General features: G+C 47.6%; 1 protein-coding gene across 1 annotated transcript in view; it reads right to left on the bottom strand.

Moving 5' to 3' along the window:
- The window catches only part of LOC142771455 (peroxidase-like), a 272,747-nt gene that overhangs the window by 113,946 nt on the left and 133,883 nt on the right, over positions 1 to 24,918 (bottom strand). Inside the window, exon 6 of the mRNA XM_075872922.1 lies at positions 12,912 to 13,046. Within this exon, the coding sequence (XP_075729037.1) occupies positions 12,912 to 13,046 (135 nt within the window). The remainder of the gene's footprint in view (positions 1 to 12,911; positions 13,047 to 24,918) is intronic.

Below are 24,918 nucleotides of genomic sequence, written 5' to 3'. Positions count from 1 at the left end.
TGTTGCCTTGTTCTTAGATAACGATAGAGCCAACAGACAAAGTTTCTTTTTTTATACAAAACATGTAGCTTATAAGTGGGATATAGGAATAGGTATGACAACCGTAAGCGAAACCTGCCTTCACAGTAGTAGTTGAATGCTTAACAGTCATTTATACATAGTGCCTATTGGAGTTAATGACTACAACACCTTTAGATGTTGATGAACTCATGTTGACACATCCTGGTGGCACGTCCTCTCAATTGCAAAAACCTATGACTCACGACCGGTGTGCAATTTCTGGAGGCTTTGCATTGCATGCACCGGAGCATCGCACAACTCACACTTGAACCACAGACATCCGCAAAACGTGCAAGCCGAACTGAACGGGTATCACTAAATAATTTTTCAACTCACGGTCCACTCCAGCACAGGAGCGTGATTTTAGGGTCAGTGACTATCCTTTAGATGTGCTTGACAGGTCGAGTTGTGTTGGTGAGCAGCGTCATGCTCGTAAAGGCCCACTCGCATGCACGCGATTTTCGAGCGATAGCGAAAAGCGGCAGTGGCGAGTGACAGGATTGGCTCTCGTGGAGACGCATGCATTGCCATCCCTTGTCGCGTCGCGCGTTTCTGGCAAACCAGAAGAGATCACTTGTCGCCCGAAAGCCAGCGTGATGGTTTATGGCAACATGGCTGTACCCCTGGTCTTCGCTTCGGATGCGTTTTGCTCTGAATGCTTGTTATCCGCGAGTGATTTAAGGGAGGCAAGGCATCGACAACCATCTTTACAATCGCTTATCACGCGGAAAGTGAGACTGTGGCCATATATTGCCATAATCTTGTTATCGTTGATTTGTTTTGATGTATGGGTGGTGGCTTGTCACATTTACTATGACTTGCTGCAATGTGTAATCGTCACGCGAAGTGCGTCGTAGTCATCGTAGCGTATGCTTATGCACATGCTCACATGATGAAACCAAAGAGTGTGAAAAAATCACAACTTATCCGCGGAGTAAATGATGATGAGTGGGGTGAAGCGTACGTCCGCCTGTGCATCGTCCGTCTGTTCATTCTTGCGTACCACCATCCATCCGTATGTCCGTCTACGCCTCTGTCTGTGTGTCCATCATCTGGACAGCTGGACGCAGAAACTCACGGACGGACGGACGCATGGATGAACGGTAGCACAAATGGACAGACAGAAAAACGGACGTATCGACCTGTACGAAGACGTGGTACGTTTGGTTTCCTACGTAATTTATATATCCCTGCTTTGGCATGGACGTCCGCATACGCTGTCATTCTTGCTGGCGTATTCTTCACCAGTGCTGGCTCGAACACGTGGAGCAGCAGCGGCACAACTTCGTCTAATTCGAGACGCTGACGGCTTGCCATAGGGACCCGCCTAAATCGAGACAGCCCATGCGCGAAGGAGCGAACCCTATGAGCAGGTTGTAGGTTCTGCTGTTGCGAAGCGCGTTCGTTTGGTTTTTGCGGATGGCCTGTAGCCTTCGAGGACGGCGTCAGTGGCGAGGAAAGCCGGCTTTATGCGGTCAATGGAGACACTGTCTTTGCGTTCATTAAGCAACAGAATGAAATGCTTCGGGCAACTCTTGACGACCTAAAGGATTCGCAGTAAGGAGGTTGCAGCGGTGGTCTGATTGCGTCATGTCGTGCGAAGACGTGGGTGCAGTCGCGGAGCGCATGACTGACGTGACTTGGGAGTGAGTGCTGACGTGCAGGAATAGGTGACACATCTCTCATGGCATTCCTGAGGCGACAGGCATAATCAGCTACGTTCAATGGTGATACCGGTGACGTGTCAAAAACTGTCCAGGAAGCCTTAGGGTAGTGCCAAATATGAGCTTAGCTGAAGAGCCGGACGTGTCCGTACGTATCGTCTGCGCAGGGTGAAAAGGACGAGTGGTAGTCGCTCCGTCCAGGGTATCAATTATTGGGTGGCCATGAGCGAAGCTTTGAGTTGGCGGTGAAATCTTTCAACTATGCCATTCAACGTAAGATGGTAGGCCGGTGTCTTGATGTGGTTGAGACCGAGAATGCGGGACAAGTTGCGAAAAAGCGCGTATTCAAATTGACAACCACAATCCATTGTGATTGTCTTGGGAACTCCGTAACGGCTTATCCACACGGTAATGAGTCCGTGGCCGACCGATTCTGCCGTGATGTCGGTGAGGGGTAGTGCCTCAGGCCACCGCGTAAACCGGTTTACGCAGGTTAGCATATACCGGATGTTTTGCGATGGGGCCAAAGAGCCTATGAGATCCAGGTGCACGTTACGGAACCACGAGTCAGGAGGCGTGAAGGTACCCGGTGTGGTGAGCGCGTTGTGCTGGACTTCGGTTAGCTGGCACTTGAGACAAGCACGTGTCCAACGGCGGACGTCAATGTTCATTCGAGGCCGTAGATATCGCCCTGTGATGAGGCGCAGGGTCATACGTATACCGGGGTGCGACAAGGAATGCAAGGCGTTGAAGACTCTGCGGCGAAATGGTGCTTGAACGTAAGGGCGAGGACAACCAGTAGAGGTGTCGCAAACGAAGGGAATCGTGCACCCTGGAAGTTGGACATCTTCGTACTTGAGGAAATGCTCTTGGAGTCACAACACCTGAAGCTCACTGTTGTCCTGTTGTGCAGTAGCCATGGCTGCAAAATCGACTGGTGGGCGCTCATTCATAGATGCGTTGATTTCTATTCGGGCAAGCGCGTCAGCAACGGGGTTGTCTTTGCCACTGATGTGGCGGATATCACTCGTGAACTCTGATATGAAGGCAAGCTGGCGGATCTCACGTGGGGTGTGAGCAGAGTTGGTAGTGGTCGATTGACACGTAAGTGGCTTGTGGTCGGTGAGGATATGGGACCATCTACCTTTTAGAAAATGTCGAGAGTGCTTGAGAACCAAATGGGCCGCGAGCAGTTCGCGACTGAATGTGCTATAACGACGCTCGGTCTGTGAGAGCTTCCGTGAGAAGAAAGCGACCGGCTGCCAAACTCCATCAACCAACTTCCGCAAAACTGCTCTTATGGCGACGTCGGAGGCGTCCACTATGTGTGACGTGATGGCGTCGCTCTTTGGATGCGCGAGAAGCGTTGCGTTATGCAGAGCTTTCTTGATGGATTGGAAAGCTGTTTCTGCACCACCCGTCCAGAAAATGGAAGCGTTGAGCTTCGTTTGACTGGATAGAAGTGCGTGGAGTGGCTGCAAGATGGCAGTGCAATGAGGAATAAACCGCCGTTATCAGTTGGCGAGCTCAAGTAATTCACGTAGTTTCTTCGTATTTGGTGGTCGTGGAAACTTTAATATAGCTTCAACACACGCGGCTGGTGGAGAGATCCCACGCGAATCTACGTGATGGCTGAGAAAGTCCAGTGAGGAAATGCCGAAGTCGCTCTTTGGTGCGTTGATGACTAGTCCATATTTGCGGAGTCGTGTGAAACCTTGACGCAGATGAAGTTCGCGATCTTCTGCAGTGGTGCTGAAAAAAAAGGATGTCGTCAATGTACGCGAAGCAGAAGGTCAAACCATGAACTACCTGGTCCACGAACCGTTGAAAGGTTTGTGCGGCGTTTCGTAGACTGAAGGGCATACTTGTGTATCCAACCATGCCAAAAGGTGTTATTATGGCAGTCTTCGGTACGTCAAAAAGCTGGACAGAGATTTGGTGGTATGCCTTTACTAAGTCGATTTTGATAAATACGGTGGAACCATGCAGCAATGCCATGAAGTCCTGGATGTGCGGTGTTTGATAGCGGTACAGTACCGTTACTTTGTTGAGGACGCGGTAGTCACCGCATGGTCTCCAATCACCGGAGGGTTTGGGAACCATGTGTAGCGGTGATGACCACGCACCGGTAGAGGAGCGGACGTATCCGAGTTCAAGCATGTGCTCTAATTCTTGGCGTGGAATCTTGTAGTGGTGAGGCGCGAGACGGCGAGCATTTGCAAACACCGGCGCTCCAACTGCCACTATGTAATGAGTGAAATTGTGGCGTACTGGGTCTTTAAGAGATGGAGCACGAAAAAGGTCGGAAAATTCTTGCAGAAGCGTAGACCACGGCGGGAAGACTTTGGCATGAGCTTGCATGAGACGCAAGGTTGGCAAATTAGATGTCAAGCCCTAAACTGTGAGGAGGGTCTCGAAATGCACGAGATGGCTATGTCGTAGGTCTGCCACAAGCCTAAATTGCCAAACAAAATCCGCACCCATGATGGGTACACGCACGTCGGGGATTAAAATGAACCACTGATACGTACTTCTCAGGCCAATTCCAAGCGTAAGAGACCTCTGTTCGTTGGTCCGTATGGTCCAATCATTCACCGTGGTCACAGGCAACGAGGTCTGGCGTCGTCGGCGGTCTTCCAACGTAGGAGGAACAACACACACTTCGGCACCTGTGTCGATGAGGTAGCGGACTTTGGTGACGCGGTCCGTGACGTGGAATAGGCGGCTGTATGTCGGGCCTGAAATACTGGCCACCGTCAGTGCGCGACCTGTGCGTTTCCCGCAAACTGGCATGGTTGTTTGCAGTGAATAGCTCGAGCTCCGTATCGGTGGCGGTACCAGCAGAAGATTAAAAGCAGACTTGGTGATCTTTCGCGGCCTCGGCACTGTTGTCGTGGCGCGGTAAGGCGGCGGTCCACCTTGAGCGTGCTTGGTGCAGTGGCTCTTCGTAAGCTTGAAGAAGGTGGTCCAAGCGGTCGTCGCCGACATGGGCAGAGAGGTAAGATTCACGTGGTCTATCGATCGCAGATATGGACGGCACGCCGTTATTCATAATCTTGTCGGCCATCCACGCTAGCGAGTCGAGGGTGTCTGTAGAAGATACACTCAAAATCCGCACCTGCTGTGGCAGTCGCTGTAAGAAGAGACAGTGGGATTGGGCGTGTTGGTATAACATCATAAAGGGTGCTTACCAGCACACCCAATCGTGTGGAAGGTATTACGTCGGTCAAACAGGTCGTTGTATAAATGAGGGGCTGAGGGAACATATGTACATTGTGGATCACTATAAACAAGGATGGCTGTCTGTTCACCGCAGCACGTGTGGCTGCCGGGCAATATTTTCAGAGTGTTCTATTGTTGCTAGATGCAGGGATCGTACCATACGCGAGATCATAGAGGCAGAAAAGATTTGCTCATTGAAAGATGCTTTTGTTAGCACACCTTCTGTCGTGCTCACCGATAAGGAAAAGTTGTTCCTTTGCTTGTCAATGTAATGTACTTATGCATTGTCATTGTGTTTCGTGCATGACTAGTGCGACTGGCAACCATATAAAAGCGAATACCTTCACAAAACATAAATTGTTGGCAGTTTAGCGCTCTGTCTCGTCTCTTCTCCTGTCCCCTCCTGCCCTGTCGTTTGTGCTGGTAAGCACCCTTTATGCTGTAAGAAGAGTTCGCGCAGGATGGATGAGGCCAATGGAACAGAGTGGTCCCCGATCAGGTGTCGCCTGCGATGTAGAAGCTTCATAGGCGTTTGGTCACCGAGTTCTTCCGAAGTGAGTAGCTGCTGCAGCCTACGTTGTTTCGACTCAGTTGTCAGGCGTATGAGTTCGTCTTTAAAAATGGCGTAGGGATTGTCAGGAGGTAGAGAACACAGAATGACCCTTACGATGACAATGACAGCAGGCGGTAAAATGCCGATAACGTGATCGTACCTCGCTGTGTGTGACGTTACCTGGTGTTATCAGAAGGGTGGCTCGACACTCACAAACCAGAGTTCAGAGTACGCCAGCAAAAATTTCGGGAGCCTGACGACTACAGGGTCAGGTACCGTGAGATTCGGCGTCGTGTCGCTGTTGAGTGTGGTGTCCATGGTCAGCCGAAATGAACGGGGCTGTAGAAGCAGAGCTGGCCGTGACGCTCTGTGCGTTGATGTAAGGACGAGCAGGTGTGCGTTGCCGCTTGAAGTCCGGGTCACCACTTGTGGGAAGACGTGGGGCGTTTGGTTTCCTACATACTTTATTTATTCCTGCTCTGGCATGGACGTCCGCATACGCTGTCGTTCTTGCTGGCATCTTCTTTCCTCGTGCTGGCTCGAACACACGGAGCAGCTGCGGTATAACTTCTTCGTTTTCTTCGAGACGCTGACGGCTTGCCATAGACCGATGGACAGAAGCATGGACAGACAAACGGTTGGAAGCACGAACAGAACAACAGACGGACAGAAGGACGGACCCACAGATGAATGGATGGAAGCACGGACGCACGCACGCATGGACAAACAAATGGATAGACGGATCGAAGCATGGACGAAGACTGACAAATGGACGCGCGGACAGATAGACAAAATAACAGACAGATGGACGGAAGTACGAACAGACGGCAGCTTGGACGGATGGATGGATGGGCGAACAGACGGGCGCACTGATGGTTGGACACACGGATGGAGGAGATGGAGCTTCGGCCCACTCATCATCACTCACTCCCTGGTTATGCTGTGAAAACCACTTGCGCCATCTAGTCATAATATTCCCAAGGACATATACACAAAACGCTTTCTATTGAGCAAGTCATAAACTTGAGGTGGCTTTATACTGCCACCTGCATGTAATGGGGTGAGAGCAAGAGCAGCTTTTGCCCTAAGATAGTGTTACGGGGAGGAGACTGACTCAGAGGGGTAGTCACCGATGTATTTACAGCCGGTTAGGCGAGCAGCGCCAGCCACACAGATTAGCTCGTGCCAGTCTATCTGCTTTCTCTTCTTCAGCTCCATTCACTGGCACGTAGCATGACCCCCGGTGGCGGTGGCACCGTCCCGGTGCTTTAAATGTCGTTATCTGACGCATTATTGTAGGGCTTGATCCGCGAGACGGGTACGATATCACTGGGCCGCATAGTGGATGATGATGGAGAGGTGGGGCTGATCTCGTAGGTGACAGGTGTTACTTGACGCAATATACAGTAGGGTCCCGTGTAATGAGACAGAAGTTTTTCGGATAGGCCCAGCCGACGATGAGGGGACCAGAGTAAAACGAGGGTACCGGGAGCGAAATGTACGTCTCTATGTTCCGCATCGTACCGACAGCAATGGTTGGTTTGCGACGCCATCAGCCGAGCGCGAGCGAGCTGACGGGCATGATCGGCTCGCGCAATCGCGTCGCGGGCATACTCGCTGGTGGACGAAGTGTGAGCTGGGATTACTGTGTCCAGTGGTAAAGTCGACTCTCTTCGGTACAATAAGTACGGCGAAAAGCCCGCTGTGTCGTGACGGGATGAATTATACGCGAAAGTTGCGTAGGGTAAGGCAAGGTCCCAGTCTCGGTAGTCGGCCGACACGTACATAGCGAGCATATTTGTTAAAGTGCGGTCAAATCGTTCCGTGAGGCCGCTTATTTGAGGGTGGTAAGCGGTTGTCAGTGTGTGTTGCGTGGAACAAGAACGCAGAATGTAGGCGATGACTTGGGATAGAAATGTACGGCCACGGTCTGTGAGAAACTGTCTCGAGGCACCATGAATCAATATAACGTCACGTAACAAGAAGTCAGCGACGTCGGTTGCACAGCTGGTCGGTAGAGCTCGCGTAGTAGCATAGCGTGTAGCGTAGTCTGTAATAATGGCTTTCCATTTGTTTCCCAAAGTTGATGTGGCAAAAGGACCAAGCAGGTCTAACCCAACACGGTAAAATGTTTCCGCGGGTATGTCATTTGGTTGAAGATGGCCAGCGGGTAGCAGCGACGGTGTTTTACGACGTTGGCATAGGTCACACGTGGCAACGTATCGGCGTACCGAACGAGCAAGGCCTGGCCAGAAGAAACGGCGCCGGACGCGCTCGTACGTGCGGGATACGCCAAGGTGTCCAGCCGTGGGAGCGTCGTGAAGTTCGGTGAGAACACATCGGCGCAAATGCTTAGGCACAACAATGAAAAGGTCGGACCCGTCTAGTCGGAAGTTGTGACGGTATAGCACACCCTTTTGAATGACAAAGTAGCGGACGGAAGAATCATCTGTGGAGGATTCCATACGGCTGATAATGTCAAGCAGCTCTGGATCACGCTTATGTTCTTCCCCAATATTAAGGAAGTCGGACACTGACAAGATATAGTTCTCCGTGGGCTCGTCAGTGTCCTCAGGATCGTCGACAGGGTACCGGGAGAGGCAATCGGCATCACGATGTAGGTGGCCAGATTTGTAGACCACCGAACAGGAAAACTCTTGCAGGCGCAAAGCCCAGTGACCAAGGCGGCCTGATGGATCTTTCAGAGAGTTGAGCCAGCAGAGTGCGTGGTGGTCGGTAACTACCGAAAATGGGCGTCCGTAAGATAAGGTGGAAATTTCGCCACCGCCCATACAAGAGCCAAGCACTCACGCTCTGTTATCGAATAGTTACGTTCAGGGGCGGATAGGAGGCGGCTGGCATATGCAATAACGCAATCGTGGCCATGTTGTTTCTGAGCCAGCACTGCACCAATGCCATGCCCACTTGCATCAGTACGGATTTCTGTAGGGGCAGCAGAGTTGAAGTGTGCCAGAATTGGAGGGGTAATGAGAAGAGCGACGAGAGTCGAGAACCCAGAAGCCTCTTCGGAGCCCCATGAAAACGGGACTTTTTTCTTGAGGAGCTGCGTAAGCGGCCTGGCTATGTGCGCAAAATTTTTCACGAAGCGTCGGAAGTAGGAGCATAGTCCGATAAAGCTGCGTACATCCTTCGCAGATCGTGGTACAGGAAAGTTTTTGACGGCGCTGATTTTTGCCGGGTCTGGTTGTACACCGTTGGCATCTACTAAATGGCCAAGCACTGTGATTTGATGGCGTCCAAAGTGACATTTGGACGAGTTGAGCTGCAGGCCAGCGCGATGGAAGATTCCCAGGATGCCTGAGAGGCGCTCGATGTGAGTTTCAAATGCTGGTGAAAAGACGATGACGTCGTCCAAGTAGCACAAACAGGTGGACCATTTCAATCCTCTCAGCAGGGAGGCCATCATTCGTTCGAAGGTGGCTGGAGCGTTACAAAGGCCGAAGGGCATGACCTTGAACTGATATAGGCCATCACGGGGTGATGATAGCCGTCTTTTCACGGTCCATTTCATCTACCTCTATCTGCCAGTAGCCGGAACGAAGGTCTATGGAGGAAAAATAGTGGGACCCAAACAGGCAATTAAGCGCATCACCTATTTGTGGCAGAGGGTAGACGTCTTTTTTGGTAATTTGGTTTAGGTGCCAATAATCCACGCAGAAACGACATGCACCGTCTTTCTTGCGGACTAGCACTACAGGAGAAGCCCAAGGACTGCAGGATGTCTCAATGATGTCCCTGGCGAGCATTTTGTCGACCTCACTTTAAATGATTTGACGCTCGGCCGCCGACACCCGATATGGACGCCTATGAATAGGATGCTCATTACCAGTGTTTATGCGGTGGCTCATACCAGTAGCTTTCCCCAACGGACGGCCGCTGATGTCAAAAATGTCAATGTAGGACAGCAGAACCCGGTGGAGCTCATCAGTCTGCTGCGGCGTTAAGTTCGAAGCGATCCTCGAAGTTATATAGCGCTGTCGGAGCAAGTGGCAGATTGATGTTGAGCGTGGGGGTCAAAAGGGGCGGCCATCGCGAAAACACCTACCGCATTGTCTTCTAAGGTGCAGAGCAACGCAAAGAGATCCCTTGTGGCAAAACTTGAGGTGTCAAGCTAAAGTTGAAAACTGGGAGGCACGTAGAATTTCCTGCGACGGACAGAAGGGTGTGCGGTAATGTGATGCCACGGCTTATGAGGACATCGGTGATAGGGGTCAGAACGTAGTCACCGTCGGGAACTGCTGGTATTGAGACGAGTTTTATGTAGGTCAGTGTCTGTGGAGGGAGGCGCGCGTGTCCTGTTGTGCAGAGGTGACTCGGCCGTTGTGTAAGAGGTTCTGTTGCGGGCAAGTGTAGACGGAACGTACTGGTCGAACAGTCTATGAGGGCAGAATGCGCGGACAAGAAGTCGAGGCCTAAGATTACGTCGTGGAGCACTGATCGAGGACGGTGAAGAGAACAACTGTGTGTCGATCCGCAATGCTCACACGAGCGGAGCACCTCCACCAAATATGTTACGGGGAGGAGACTGACTCAGAGGGGTAGTCACCGATGTATTTACAGCCGGTTAGGCGAGCAGCGCCAGCGACACAGATTAGCTCGTGCCAGTCTATCTGCTTTCTTTTCTTCAGCTCCATGCACTGGCACGTAGCAATAGAAACGCTCACGTGCTTCTGCTTCGCTCGAGAGCCAGCCGGGACGGACGCGCTTTTCGAGAGCTGCCTAGATCTTGGTTATATAAAAGACCTTTGACTTTTCTGAAGTCTCGTGGCAATACTACATAAGGAGGAGGCAACGAGCCTCGACCTAAGCAGCTTCGCCCATAGAAACAATGTCGTGAAACGCTTTTATGGCTACCTCACGTCACACAAGAGAGTAATAAACTTCGCATGTTGTCATCGACCTCTTTTGCAAACTTCTTTTTGCAATTCATGGACGTGCACGCACTAATTTTCAATCTAGCAACAATTACACTTTGTCGTCTACATGTGGTTGGATTGGTCAATGGAGCAAGTTTTTTGCTGCCGTGCATCGCTATAACTCGAACATCGCCTGCATGGGGCTGGGTTTTAAGTCGCTCCGGTCAAGACAGGATCATTTTGGTGCTGCATTGGTGTCTGCATGATAGCCCTATGGGGTGCTATGCACTGAACCTAACAAACGCGTGAGAGAAGAGTTCTCAATTCGAGCCATGAATGCGCGAAGGCCTTCCGCTGCCCCTTGCCTTTTGCGTCCACCTCTGCACCAAACTGATTTGCGCCACATTCGCCCATCGATGCTGTTCCCTTTTAGCGGTGCTAAATGCAGCAGCTATCGCAGTTGGTACCACCACGCTCTTATCCATGGATTGCAGAGATACACCATTGTTCCATATGGAAGCTGCGCTACACTGCACACGATAGCAGAACGGGAAAGCTGAAGTACGTAACTCATACCAATACAAAGCGAAAGACAAAGCCTGCGAAATCAGCTCTAGAAACCTTCTCGGAGCTGAATGCTGAGGCACTTTTTTTAAAGTAAGGCCAGCGCCGCCTAGGTGGAATTATTGGGCCGCTCCGCTTAAGGGGGACACTAAAAAACAATAATTTGCTTTAGATTGATAAACTGCACTCTGAGAACTCTAATGCTATAAGCTTTGCTGTCTCATGTTCATATTTAGCGGAGAAAGTCAAGGTTAATATTTAATTTTTAAACTTCACGCGAAGTTCTCCCCCTATGACGTAACAAAATTCAACATGTACTTTTCGTATTTCCGCCACAATGTTTCTATGACATTTTAGACAACTTCATATGCTAGCTCTAAGGCACCCACATATCACAATTTGGTTCCTTTTTAACGGGTAAGAGGTATAAGAACAAGTCGACGCCTTAAAATTTACTACGCCACGGCGGTTGGTGCGGGAATCTTGCTGTGGCGTCTCCACCCGCATTTTTCTTTTCGCGCGTTTTATCGCTTACTAAACGTCATATTGCGGTAAGAGTGGTCTTTCGAAGAATGTGGAATTGTACGTTGCTCAGAGCGCGAAAAATCGTTGTGCTTTTTGGTGTCCCTTCATTGTGAGAGCTCCGGTGCCAGCGTCCGTTAGAATGGTGGCTACGACGTGCTGAAGGGTTGAGACTACCGCAGCGTTTTTTGTCAGCGTTAGTGTCATAATACAACACTTGTCTGCTCTGCCCTTAGGCTCCAGCATCATTCGGAGAAACGAAGAACATGGATACAGAATGAGGGAGTGTGAGATACATAAGGCTCGTCTGAAGTATGCTCCGGTAAAGGGAGGATGACTCAGTTAGCTAAGTGCCTGTTTCCTAGAGTAGCGGACTCAGAGGTCATGGGTTTGATTGCCGAGTCACTCTGGTTGCAAAGCTTGTTCTTTTGGTTTTTTCTTTGTACCCTGTGCATCTAAGTATTAACCACGTCATATGCGTGACGGGCATATCCCAGAGACGTCTTTGCATTAATCACTTTCAAGTTTAAAAGTTCGAAAACGTATTTTTAGCATAATTAGTAGGCCTTATTTCGAAGCCTTATCACAGGCTTTGGTTAAGTTCATAAAAACTGCATCTACTCGCTAAAAATAATAACAGCTGATGGACAATCACATACAATGCTTTGATCATCACCATCGTCAGCCTGACTACGCATACCGCAGGGCAAAGAACTCCGTTGTTTCTCCAATCAACCCGGTCCTGCGAATGTTTTTGGTGGTCTTAATTGAAAACACATTTACTGACAATGCATACACTGTCAAGAGGAAATGTTGGTGGAAACAACCACACTCCGATCTCTTGTGTGCTTTAAAGATTTATTTGGCTAATTACTAGCTAGCCAGCTTCCCACCTCGTTGGACTTTACGTTACGGTATTGATACGACAGGGCTACGGCAAACTTGCAGTTTTTCAGAAATATTGTTGCAACAATAAGAAACGAATTCTGCATGCTGAGACGGGCTGAAATATGGCACTTCAATGAATCATACTGCTTATATCAGTTTGTATCGTTAGCAGTATGGCTCCACACGAACTTCAACCTTTCTCGCTTCCTCAACCTATAAAAGCAATTCATTATCATTAGAGAAAATGCCACAGTAACTATCTGCTTTGGCGTTGCAATAATGAATAGGTACAAGTCTAGTCCGTGCAATACTATTGTTAACTGACTGAAAACCACAATGTCTTTCACTACACCTTTTCAACAAATCCACACTAAAGGCGGAGCTCTTGTATCGCGGTTTTATGCCAAACAAAGTTACACAAAATGAATGCCGTGATTGCGTGTAGGCGCATCAGTATCGCAGTAGTATTCTCCGATCGCATATCACTGTTTCGGCAGACATTCTAACCTATCTCCTTTTTCTTCAACAGCGACAGAAAGCCGTCATCTATGGGCCTCTCACCTGTTGAATGGTTCCATTGGCTGCACAATGGAGCCCCGCAGGACGTCGTCTACTGGATGGTAGGTGTCATTCAGTGGCACGAAGTACACATCTTTCAATTTGAGCACGGGCAACGCTTCTCCTTCTTCGTCAGTCCTAAAGAATATAAGACGCCTTTTACCGCAAAACGGCAGAAAACATTCACTTTTTACCTCGATTACAATTAACTACCGCTTGCTCGCTTATCAAAGTTCTTACATATCATCGCAATGCCAGTCAAGAGTAATTTATTCAATCATTTTATCGACTGAAATTTTGTGTTAATTTTCGATACACTTTATACCTAGGCTATTTTATATTAGACGTAGCTCAAACTTTATTAGAAGTTCTTGGAGTGACTTTTTTTTAATGTTTTCCAAAACAAAATTTCTTTGTGATAATATGGTTTAAAATTGTGAAACCCAGCTTTCGAAAAAAAATTGCTTACACAAGACGAGAAGTAAGACGGCCACACACGCTGCGAACTTAAAAAAGGTTATTAAAAAACATTGTCACGAGGTCAAGACGTGGGTGAAGAAAGTCAACTCGATGTTGACATGAAACTCTTTATTCGGCCAAACTTATGGCCAGGAAACTGAAGTTCATATGACAGCAACACAAGTGCACTGATAGCGGCAAACAGAGCATCGGCTGGCGATCAACTGACAGGTTGCGAGGCGCGTCGACGTTTGTACATGTGCAATTGAATAATCTAGCGTTATCGTTAGTGGCGACTTTTTTTTCAGAATATTCTGCAACGTTCGCCAAGTGGGCGTAATCTTAACAAAGTGATCTACAGCAGTCATGAAGCTTCTTGAATTCTGCAGGCGCGTTTGGCACTGCGAATTATTCACAGTGAAACGGGGCGATAACAAAACTTGACGAGGGTTTGAGGCAATATGCTCAAAATGGAAACCCAAGACGCACATGAACCCTACACGATATTTATTTTATTTATTTATTTATTTATAAATAAATAAATAAATATCTTGAGAGAGAGAATGGTAAGCATGTCGAAAACCATGGAGCACTACCAAAATGTTCATGTGCTTTAAAAAAAGTGCGAATAAATGCAGTGCATGACAAGTTGTAAGTTTATTTCTCCGAAAAAAAGGAACCTCTCTTCTTCATTGCGAAATTAAAAGTACGCTTACACACCAAGTTTTTCTGTCATTTCACATTTGGTATGCCTGAATTATTTCTCTCATAATTAGTGGCTCCCCTACCAATAATCTCGGTGTCGTAAAACTGGCTGAACAGCCGAACGCTCCGCAATGCGCCGAAAAATCTCGCCTACTTCCGAAGTGACTAACGTTCCATTTTCTTTCAAGCGAGTCTTCACACAGCTTTCCGTCTGCATTATGTACAATCGTGAGCAATGAGTTTGAACGTTCGAGCACTTGGTGAATAGCCTGAAAAGCTACATCGGCTGATTCGCCGCGGCCGTTGTGAGAAGCAATGTGGAAAGGGCGGCGCGCTTCTGTGGACACATCCGCTTAGACCTCATTGCTGCAAAACGCTGCACGTTAGTGGTTGCCAGCGGTGATAATAACTCGCATACGGTGCACAGACACATAATTACCCATGTGCATGCTGAGATATTGGTTGCGACGCAGGCTGCCATAATGTAATGCCTAAAATATATGTAGAAGGTGTTATATCAATGCCACCTGGATAATTTCAGGCCTGCTCACTGTTTCGACAGCGAGCTCTAATGTCACTTCGTGTAGACCAGTGTGTTTCACTGTACAGACGTGCCTGCGCTTGCTTCCGGCGTCTGACATACCTTGATTGCCAAGCCTGACGAACGTTTTTTTGGCGTGCTTGTGTGCTTCTTGGTGACTCGAGAAGACGTTTTAGGGGCGAAGCTCCTTAGGGCGTGGGCTGTGCGTCCCCTGTAGCCTGTATGTAGCCACCTCTAGTTTAGTTCTTGCAGTGTTCACTAGATGGCGGTACCGTCCCCTGTATGTAGCCACCTCTAGTTTAGTTCTTGCAGTGTTCACTAGATGGCGGTACCGTCTCCTGTATGTAGCCACCTCTCGTTTAGTTCTTGTAGTGTTCACTAGATGGTGGTACTTGTAGCTGATGATGAAAAGATGCAAGATGTTATAAACTAGAAAGCGGTACTTGTAGTTGATGAAAGACGCGAGATCTTATAAAATAGGAATGATGTCACATATGGCGCGTGTCATTGGTTGAACAATCGTTCGATTTAGTGCGGCGACGTACGCTAGGGGGAGCGTTGTAATAAAATCCGTTCGCTGTTGGCGCGCGCTCGGAGTCGCCGGATGGATAAGGCTGCACAGCGGAGAGAGCGCAAGGCAGAGACCATAAAGCCGTCATAATGAAGGGACATCGCAAGCCATCCATTGTTTAAGAACAAATAAAAGTTGATTTGTGTATATACACACACAGCGTTTCTCACGTCTTTACATGATGATCAACTGGGCGAATTACATGGAAGATTCACAGTTTACCGATGAATCCCTCCGGAGCTTCGCCCATTCATCATCATTCACCCCGTGAATATGCCGTAATTTTTTGCTGTGTCCGTGAACTTCAGCGTAGATATGTGATACGGTTTGTGCACTAGATATTCGAAATCCGTACGGCTGTTAACTCGAATAGTTGGGCGATGCTGCGTCGTGAATTGCCCGGCAAAGGGAGCGAAGTTATGAGTGTTCTCGTTTCCTAAAGACAACCGAATAACGGAATGGGAGCGTGTTGTTCGGCAAGCTGATGTTGACATCCGTTTTATTCGTGACCACAAGGTATGTGTGTCCGTAATATACACATATTTCCAAGTCATCCAAATGGCACCATCTCCGCCATGTTTTGTTTTCTCTCTAAAATAAAGGTTTCATGTGTGTTTCCGTCTTGATAGTGTAAGCCCTTGCGTTTAAATAATAAACGCGCATTGCAGTACGTTTTCAGAACAGACGTTTTTTCTTCAGAGTCGGCGAACAGTTTGCTATTGGCGATTAGCGCAGCGAACTTTTTGTAATGCGTCTGTTTAGTTGGTTGAAAAAAATAGAAGAGTGCTGTTGTATTGCGCAGTGCATCAATTTTGTGCATTGTGTTTTCTAGCTGTTGTTCCAACCTTTAATTGTGGTATTATCATTTGGCACCAGTCATGCCAGCGCCTTTGCCTTGTATGTTTCCTTGAAAGTTAAATTCGTAAATACACTTACGGGAAAGCGCTTTTCTTAATAGTTTTCAGATGTGTAAGCTGTACTTCTCCCTAGAATATTTAGGAACAACTACCAAATTCACTGATCCAAGAACCGACAGTGCTGTAAAAGCGCGGCTACAAAGTTTATTCTAAAGCCACTACTAACATTTTTCCCGGTCTCTAAGTTATAAGAACGACTCTGCATCCCTGTAAGAGAGGCAAGAGAAAAAGAGAAATGCCACTCCTTGTGTCGGTCGCAAAACATTTTCGTGAAACGAAAGATTTTCTTTTGTAATTCTCAACACTCCAGTATTGTGCTGAATAACATACTTGTAGCTGCAGCACGCATTCTACTCAATACGTACGTGTCTATGAAGACAGATGTTCGAAAGAGTACAAATGAAACTGCAGAAAATTTGCAAAGGAGTAGTAACAGCTTCTTTGAATGTTCTAGATAGTGTGTGTGTGTGTGTGTGTGTGTGTGTGTGTGTGTGTGTGTGTGTGTGCACGCATGTTTGTGTAAGAATGAATCAAACTTCGTGGGATCAAATCCCAGCTCAGCGGCAGCTGCATTTTCTATGGAGGCGAAAATGCTGTAGGCTGGTGTGCTCCGATTAGACTGCATGTGAAAGAAACCCAGGTGGTCAAAATTTCCGGAGTCCTCCACTGTGGCGTCTCTGATAATCATATGGTGGTTTTGGAACTTAAAACCCCGCATATTAATCAATGAAATTGCATGAATCGAATTTACCTTATTTATTTCGTCACCTTGATAGTTCATCAACTTCGACCACTCACTCGACATTTTTGTGGAAGGAATGGCTCTAACCTCTGAACGCTTTCGAGCGCAATACATTACCTAAAACAGCGTCGTTTTTGGAGCGAAACGCAGAATAAAGATGTTCTCGGCGAGCATATAAAGCTCGCCGCGAACGTTTTATCTTTTAACGTGAAACGATGATGGCAGTGGATTCACAACCTCCCGTACGCACGCTATGTAGCTTGGGCAAAGCAAGGGACGTTACGACGGCAGTGAGCAGGGCTGAAAATACTTTCCTAGGTGGCATTGCTTGAATGGACATTTTCATACAATTCTTTCACTTACTTTGTTTTTTGTGCATACTTTTTGCTGCTACGATTGCCAGCGAAAATCACACGCAATCATCTGTCTGCAACCCTAGCGAAGCGGCAGAGGCAGTAGACAGTGGAATAGCTACCCTCCTATCCCATCCGGTTTCGGCAGTGCTATCCACGTATCACGTTATCTTGTTTCGAGGCTAATTGCCACGAGCAGGCGTGTTCAAGCTCATATTGGTCACAATAGTACAGTGTCATCTACTGTTAGGGTGAACGCGGCTCAGCGCGGCCGCGCTCCGAACAGCGTCAGTGTAGCCGGCGCAGCCGCACATCAAAACATAGCGGAGCAAGCGCCACAGAGACACGGGAGAGGATCCACTGTGTCTCGTTCCGTTGTAGCCAGTTGATGGCCACACTTCTCTGTCGTACAGTAAGAGCGCCTGATCCACGGTTCGATTCGATGCACGGTCGCACAGGTGGCACTCGCGCTTTGCAAAGCACTGTCATGCTACGACGCTGAACCGCGTTTACCCTAATAGAGAATGACACTGTACACCATGCCATGAGAAAGTCGTATGCTAAACATTACATTTGTGACGTAGTCGAGAAACTTTGTGGAAGGTAAGTGGAAGGGACGCTCACACGCCAAAAAGCTTGGAGTGTAAGCCATGCGCTCTGTTTTGTTTGCACGCTTTTTAGCAACGGAACTCCTTAAGGTAGAGGCCTGCCCGTTGTCTGCGTTGCTCGCTGTAGCCGCCGTTGACGATGGTTCTGATGGCATTGCATTAGGTTTTTTCAGAGTCTTTAGATCGCGGAACTCTGCCTCCATCGTTTAATCGGGCACACACCGTGCTGATTCCTAAAGGGAAAGAGCAACATGTTTTACGCAAAGTGACAGCATACAGGCCTGTCACGCTGACAAACGTAGATTATAAGGTGTTTATGAAAGTTCTGGCTAGGAGGTTGCAAGGAGTTATATACAAGTTGGTCGGGTTGCATCAGACTTGCGGCATCAAGCGTAGGAGCATATTCAGGAATATTCATGTTGCCAGGAGCATTTTGGAGTATTGTGACGCTGCGCTTCTAAAAGTAGCTATGTTGCAAATTGATCTAGCCAAGGCTTTCGGCATGGTTCCACACAATATACTCTTCATGCTAGCTGAGTACGCTGGTCTTGGTACGATCTTATGTAAAGGTATTAGATTTGCATACAAAAGTTCAACCACAAATTTAATTGTAAATGGAGAACTCTCACAGCGCATACAAGTACTTTCCTCCGTGCGCCAGTGATGTCCTTTAAGTCCTTTGCTCTTCGCTCTATTTTTGAAACTATTGTGTCAGAAAGTGATTCACCATGCAGGGATTAATGGTTTCAGGTTACAGTCATGTGAAGTGCGTGTTTTGGCATACGCCGACGATATTGCCTTTTTTGCAGTTGATAGAGAGAGTGTCACTTCGTTGTTAAAAATCACTCAAAGGTTTTGTGACACGAGTGGAAGTTTAATGAACAAAGAGTTTATGGCATGGTAATTGGGACCTTACGCCCAGTTTCTTTGGAAATATTCAGTGGCTCACGACGCCTAGTCGTTACCTAGAGGTACCATTGGACAGGTATCAAGACAGGGAAGCATTTTGGTTTGGAAAGACTGAAGAACTGCGCGCGACCGCCGAAGGATGGCGCGGTAGTGGCTTATCAATTTTCTCTAGGTCAGCTGTATGCAACGTGTTTCTGGCTGCTAAAATAATGTACCTTTTGCAAGTACTTAGCTGTACGCGTAAAAGCATTCACAAAGTCCACAGGATATTTGCCACGTTCCTCTGGAGCTCTACGTGGGAGAGAACATCTAGAACGAACCTGTTTCGGCGAGTTAAGCAAGGAGGGCTGTCTCTGTGCCATCTGTTTCTTAACCAAGTAATATCACGTTTCCTGCTCATTAGAGACCAGAGAGACCCTTTTTTACCTTCTTTATTTCAAACAACGCTGTTACATCACATGCCTGAATTTTTTGTATCTTCAGACAGGCGAGAACGACACACCTTGTCACCGTTTTTGCGCGAAGTAGTGTTCTCATATTGTTTCTTAAGGGCGAGGTTTTCGATAGATTACCTAACTAATGTGAAAAGAAAGCGTCTTCTGAAAGACCTAATACAGAATGTTTTTCCTGTGCCCCTGTACCGTTCAAAGTATGAAAAATCATATGGTCAAGACGTACTAAAGCGAGTGAAGAACAAGTGTATACCACCCAATGTGAAAGCCTTTTTTTTTAAACTTCATACGGGAACCTTGCAAGTAAAAACGTGGCTTGATGAAAGAGAGATGTATGTACCATGGGGAAGCAGCTGTCTCCTGTGTAACAAACATGAAACCATTGAGCATCTGTTTGTTGATTGTAAGAACGCTATTTTCTTTTGGGACATTTTACAAAGGACTTTAAAAAAAGATTTACCTCTTACTTCATGTGGAATTCGTTTTTTGCCTTGTGATAGTTCTGTGCGAAATTTGGATGTTACATTTTTACTTGGTCTTCATTCTGTTTGGCGTAGTATGCTATCGTACAGACACTGTGATGTGAGAGTTCTATCCGTTAATGAGTGTTTCGTGGAAGCTGTTATAAAAGTGCCAGATGTGTATAAGACTACCGACTGTGTTGAAGATGTCATATCTTTGTTTGACGCGTTATCACGCATGGAACACGTGTGATAGTGATTCTCATATTATCTTGACCTGTAGTCAAGAAGGCAATAAAGAAAAAAAACGAAAAAAACGATGGTTCTGATGGCGAATAAAAACAAACGCGTTCACGACCACACATTCTTTTTCTGCTATCACGGCACACCACATGCAACAGCTTCACTCACTATACGCCATTACGATAATATCTACATACATAACGACGAATAGCAAGCGCGTTACTGACCACACATTCTCTCTCTGCCGTCACGTCACAGCGCATGCAAGGTGCCGACTATACGACTGCTTCATCATTCCCTTCGTGCATACGCTAGGATTCAGTGGCGAAGCTTCGTTAGCACTGTTTTCTAAAGCACAAGGGCGCTCTAGTTGTGCTTCGTCGTTTGCCACATGCTTACAGTTCTCCCCTTAAGTATAACTTATGTGCGTGTTTAGTTTTGCCTGAAATTGCTTCGCATGATGACATGTATAATAAATGAAAAGAAACAGCCTTAATGATGTTTGAAACGGATTACATTATTTGTAACAGTGGGTCTAACCTTTGAGTGACGTCACCCCTTTCTATAGTCGCCTCGTTTCGGCTGCTCTGGCATATTGATGATAGTTCCACAACAGCACGGTAGGTAGACCCAACTGTCCGTAGGAAATATCTAACACATCCTGGCTCCTAAATGTAACGACTTTGCATTACGCAAATCATGGCAAAATCTTGAAGCCAATATGCTGGTTTTCTTTCTCTCCGCCGTTCATCAATAGCTACTGGGGATTTAATGGCTTGTGTAGGATCATCGTGTTTTTGTAGGGTTGTTGCTTCACATGTCTGCTATAGTGTCATCCTGAAAATGATTCGGCTGGTTATCATGAGATAAGGCTTTAATTGTCTGGCTGTTGCAAACCTAGTCTCTGCAGCACCCTATTCGAAGATTGTGTACCTCTCTTTCGCCACTCCAGTTATCGTGCACGGTTCGTCATACAATGGCCCTTGTTGGTCGAGACCCTCTGTGGTACCAATCTTCGTCACCCACTTTGAAAGGTTGCGGCCTGTGTTTAGGGTCGTACTTGCGCATGACCTCGTGCAGGTAGTCAGTTAGCGTTTCGTGTTTCTTCTCGTCTTACTTCCGCTTCGTCTTGTTGCTCCGTTTACGCTGATAGCTTGTCATCGATAGTTTGACTGAGAACGAAGTTGTATAGTAGTTGAAACTGTAATGTGTAAACCTAAGTGTGGCTCTTTAATGGCCTGAAAAATTGTTTCTCGAATGCATTTGCTCCAGTGGCCACTGTGCTGAGGTTTTCTCTGAGCACTGACAACACTTTTGCACTGGCACGTTCAAAAACACCGTTCAATTCGAATGCGTAAGGTAAAGGCAAACTGTGCTCGTTACTATTGTCTGTAAAGTAACGTGTTACACCTCGTGAAGACTTTTTCGCTGTCTGCAATCACAGTTCTTGGCGTTGCAAATATGAATACGATGTGTAAATTGAGAAAACGGAGAGCGTGTTGTGCCGACTCAGCTGGTACAGCACGCGTGATAAAGAATCTTGTAGCGCCAAGAACTGCTTCTATGGCGTACTTGTTAGGGCCCTCGGTATGAATTTCCCGAACGTGATATGCTTTGCAAACGTCGTATGCCTTGGCATACGAATATTTATCGAACCCACTTGCGCTCCAGACTTGGCGGTATATCTTTGGCAAGTTTTGCGGTTGATGTCAAGCCAAAAGTAGCCATTGTTTTTCGTGCTCACGAAGTATCGCTCTGACCATCTTCGTCGCAGTATCATGCCCGAATGGACTTTTTCAGCCTTTCTGCCTCCACAATGCGATGTTTCTATGTCTCCTTCGGTTGTCACACGCACAAGTCTAGCACCCGACGTCACATGAAGCCACTAAATTTTGAAAAGTTATAGTAGTAGTGGTTCATGAAAGAAAGAGGAGCCAACTTTTGTCTGCTGAATGGGGCGACACTGCTTAACATTTTCTTGGGGAAGAGAGAAGTAGATAAAGAGAGTAGTAGAAAGATGCAGAAGAGGGAGCTCTCGCCTCACAGAAAGTGGAATGCAGATATAGGAAATATGGGGGACACGGTTGAAAGAGTCCGTGGACGGGGTACCCATGGGCGAGAGCTACGCGGCACCACGAGATCAAGGCCGGTGGGCCGATCACCAAGTGGTATGCTAGCGCAGAGAAAGAGAGGAAGAGAAATTGGTCCAGAAATTTTGCGGCCTTTGCTGCCCGTCTGGCGCGTTCAACCAGCCAAATCTGATCGTTCGCTTCCCGGCTTGACAGCGCAGCCTCCCACTGCTTCGGCGTGGTGTTGTGTAGGAAGGGTTATGCCGTTATATGTTGGCATACCCATGTAATGTGGTATACTGTGGGCTTATCGCCATACCAGGGACACGTATCTCTGTATTGTGTTGGGTGTGTCTTACTGTAAATGTGTAAACATGGGTTTAAATTTGTTTATAGCTGCCGCCAGGATACCGACTGCTCCCTGTAAAATTTCTAGTGGGGCGGAGGATATCGTCTTCTTGTTTCTTTGAAGAACTGCAGAGTGACCTTGTAAGTGCAGGTTACCGCCTCGACGCTCCTGGCCATCGATCTCTCTCCGCTAGTGTATCCTGGAGATAGGAGATCGGCCAGAACATACCCTCAAGCTCTGGGGCCCATATACCCTCAAGCTCTGGGGCCCATATATTTGGTGTTTTTGTTGCTCACACCGCCGGTGTTTAAATTTCGGCAGCTTTCCGGCCTACGCTGCAATTTGTGTATTCCCGGCAGGGGCCCTGAGAGTCTGTGATTATTACTAGCAATTGCCCTGATCTGTTGCCTTTGGCGGCCGCTAGAGCACCGGCGGCCTCCTCGGCATCTAACACGGTGCAATTCTTCAGCGATGCGCTGACCTTCTCCTTTAATTGAGCGTCAATCATCCTCACCACAGGGTCTTTCCAGTTGATGTATGTAGCAGCATCAACATAGGCGACGTGTTTTCTGTTATGATAGGTCCTTGTAATGCTCTGCGTCCTGGCCCTGCGCCTGCCCTGGTGATTCGTAGGGTATATGCGCTTGGAAATAGGAGTAACCTCGAATTTAGATCTTATATCCTGCGTTATGTCTACCGTGCAGTGTAGTTCTCGTTTACTATCTTGGTAGCCTAATTTTTAGAGAAGGGCTCGTCCTGTCGTAGTGCGCTGCAGCCTACTTTTTCGAGAGGCAAGCTGTGCCTCCCTGTGTTCTTCGTAGGTATTTGTTATGCCGAGGTCTGTCAATTTTGCTGTTGCCATGCTTGTTGGCAGACCTAAAGCTATCTTGTAAGCCTTCCTTAGGATAGCTTCCACTTGCTCCTTTTCTCTTTGGTTGAAATTCTGGTAGGGGAGGCTGTAGGTGGTTCTACTCACCACAAGTGCTCTTACAAGCTTGAGGGCATCATCTTCCTTCTGGCCGTTTATTCTGTTGGATATGCGCGCGATCATTCTCGTTATCTGGGCCGCCGACCCACACAGCAGTCTGATTGTGTGGTCCGCGCTCTGGTTAGACGGAATCCACATTACCAGAAACCTTATTTCTGCACTTTCGGTATGCAAACCCCAGCCAGTGTGACTGTTAGGTCGACCTTATCGTTCTGTCCGGGCCTGCGCACCCGAAGTATTTCCAACTTTTCAGGTCAAAATGACAATGCTCTTGCTTTTGCGTACTCTTTCACACAATTGGCAGCCACCTGTAGTCTCTCTTATTTGAGTCTCAGCGCGCCCTCCGTCGTTCATATGGTGATGTCATCGGCGTACATTGCATGCTGAATGCCATCTATAGCATTCAGTTTCACTGCCAGCTCGACCATTGCAATGTTGAACAGAAGAGGTGAGATCACGGACCCTTGCGGCGTGCCCTTCTTGGGCAGTATGAACGTGTCTTACCGCAGGTCGCCCATCCCTGTGGTCACAGTCCTATCAGTGAGGAAGGCCTTCACGTAGCCGAGGATGTTTTTCCCACTACTCAAGTTGGTTATTGCCGATAGTAGGGCGTTATAGCTGACGTTCTCAAAGGCACCTTTGGGGTCAAGTGCCAGTAATACATGTTCTCCATACTTAGGGACGTTGCTGAGAAATTCGTCTTTGATGAAAAGTAAGACAACTTGCGTTGATAGCTTTGGACGGAACGCAAACATCGCGTGAGACATGAGCTCTTTAGTTTTCAGGTAGTTTTGCAGCCTGATTGGAATTATTTGTATATTTAGTTTACCTAAGCACAAAGTCAGCGAAATAGGTCGTAGGTATTCTAAGCTCGGCTTTTCGCCTGGCTTTGGGTTGGTGATGATCTGCAAGTGTCACCACTTCATTGGAACGATCTCCGCTTTCCAATGCTTGTTCCAAGAATTCCGCGATATATTTAATATATTCCGGCCCCTGGTTTCTTATCATTGCATTGCCGATCTTGTCTGCTCTGGGTGCTGTGTTCTTGACGGCCATTCTGACTGCCACGTACACCTCTTCTTGCGTAATCGGGTGGTCGAGGTTTTCGTTTTCGGCACCTCAATAGGGGTTCGTGCAGGCATCGATGTTCACAGACCCAATGTATCGTTCTCTCATCTTACCTAGTAGCTCCACATCATTACCTTGGAAGTTGTGGGCAATCTTTTGTAGCGTCTTGTTATTTTCAGTTTTGGACTTGGCTGGATAGATCGTGTTTCTCAGCAGCGCCCAAGTTTTGAGAGTCCATTGCATGCTCTTAAGCGAGTCACAGAATTCGTTCCAGTTTTGCTTCGAGAGCCCTTGCGCGTATTGCTCTGCGTCAGCCGTTAACACAGCTATTTTTCGTTTAAATTTTCTGTTGCCTTTCTGTCTCCCCTATCATTTGGCCACGCTTCTACGAGCTTCCCACAGGTGTAGAAGGTAATTGTCAATTTCAGGAGTGGTGTCCGTTCTTTCCACTGATTTTGTTGCCGCTTCGTATGCCTCGCGGATCCCTTTACTCCATTCCGCAAGTGCTTGAATCAGTTCCACTTAGCAGTCTTGTTTAAAGGCATTCCAGTTGGTAATTTTTCCAGGCCGAGTTT

Source organism: Rhipicephalus microplus, chromosome 9 (genome assembly GCF_043290135.1).
Source record: "Rhipicephalus microplus isolate Deutch F79 chromosome 9, USDA_Rmic, whole genome shotgun sequence".
Taxonomy (NCBI): domain Eukaryota; kingdom Metazoa; phylum Arthropoda; class Arachnida; order Ixodida; family Ixodidae; genus Rhipicephalus; species Rhipicephalus microplus.
This window is presented reverse-complemented; position numbering and strand designations above follow the sequence as displayed.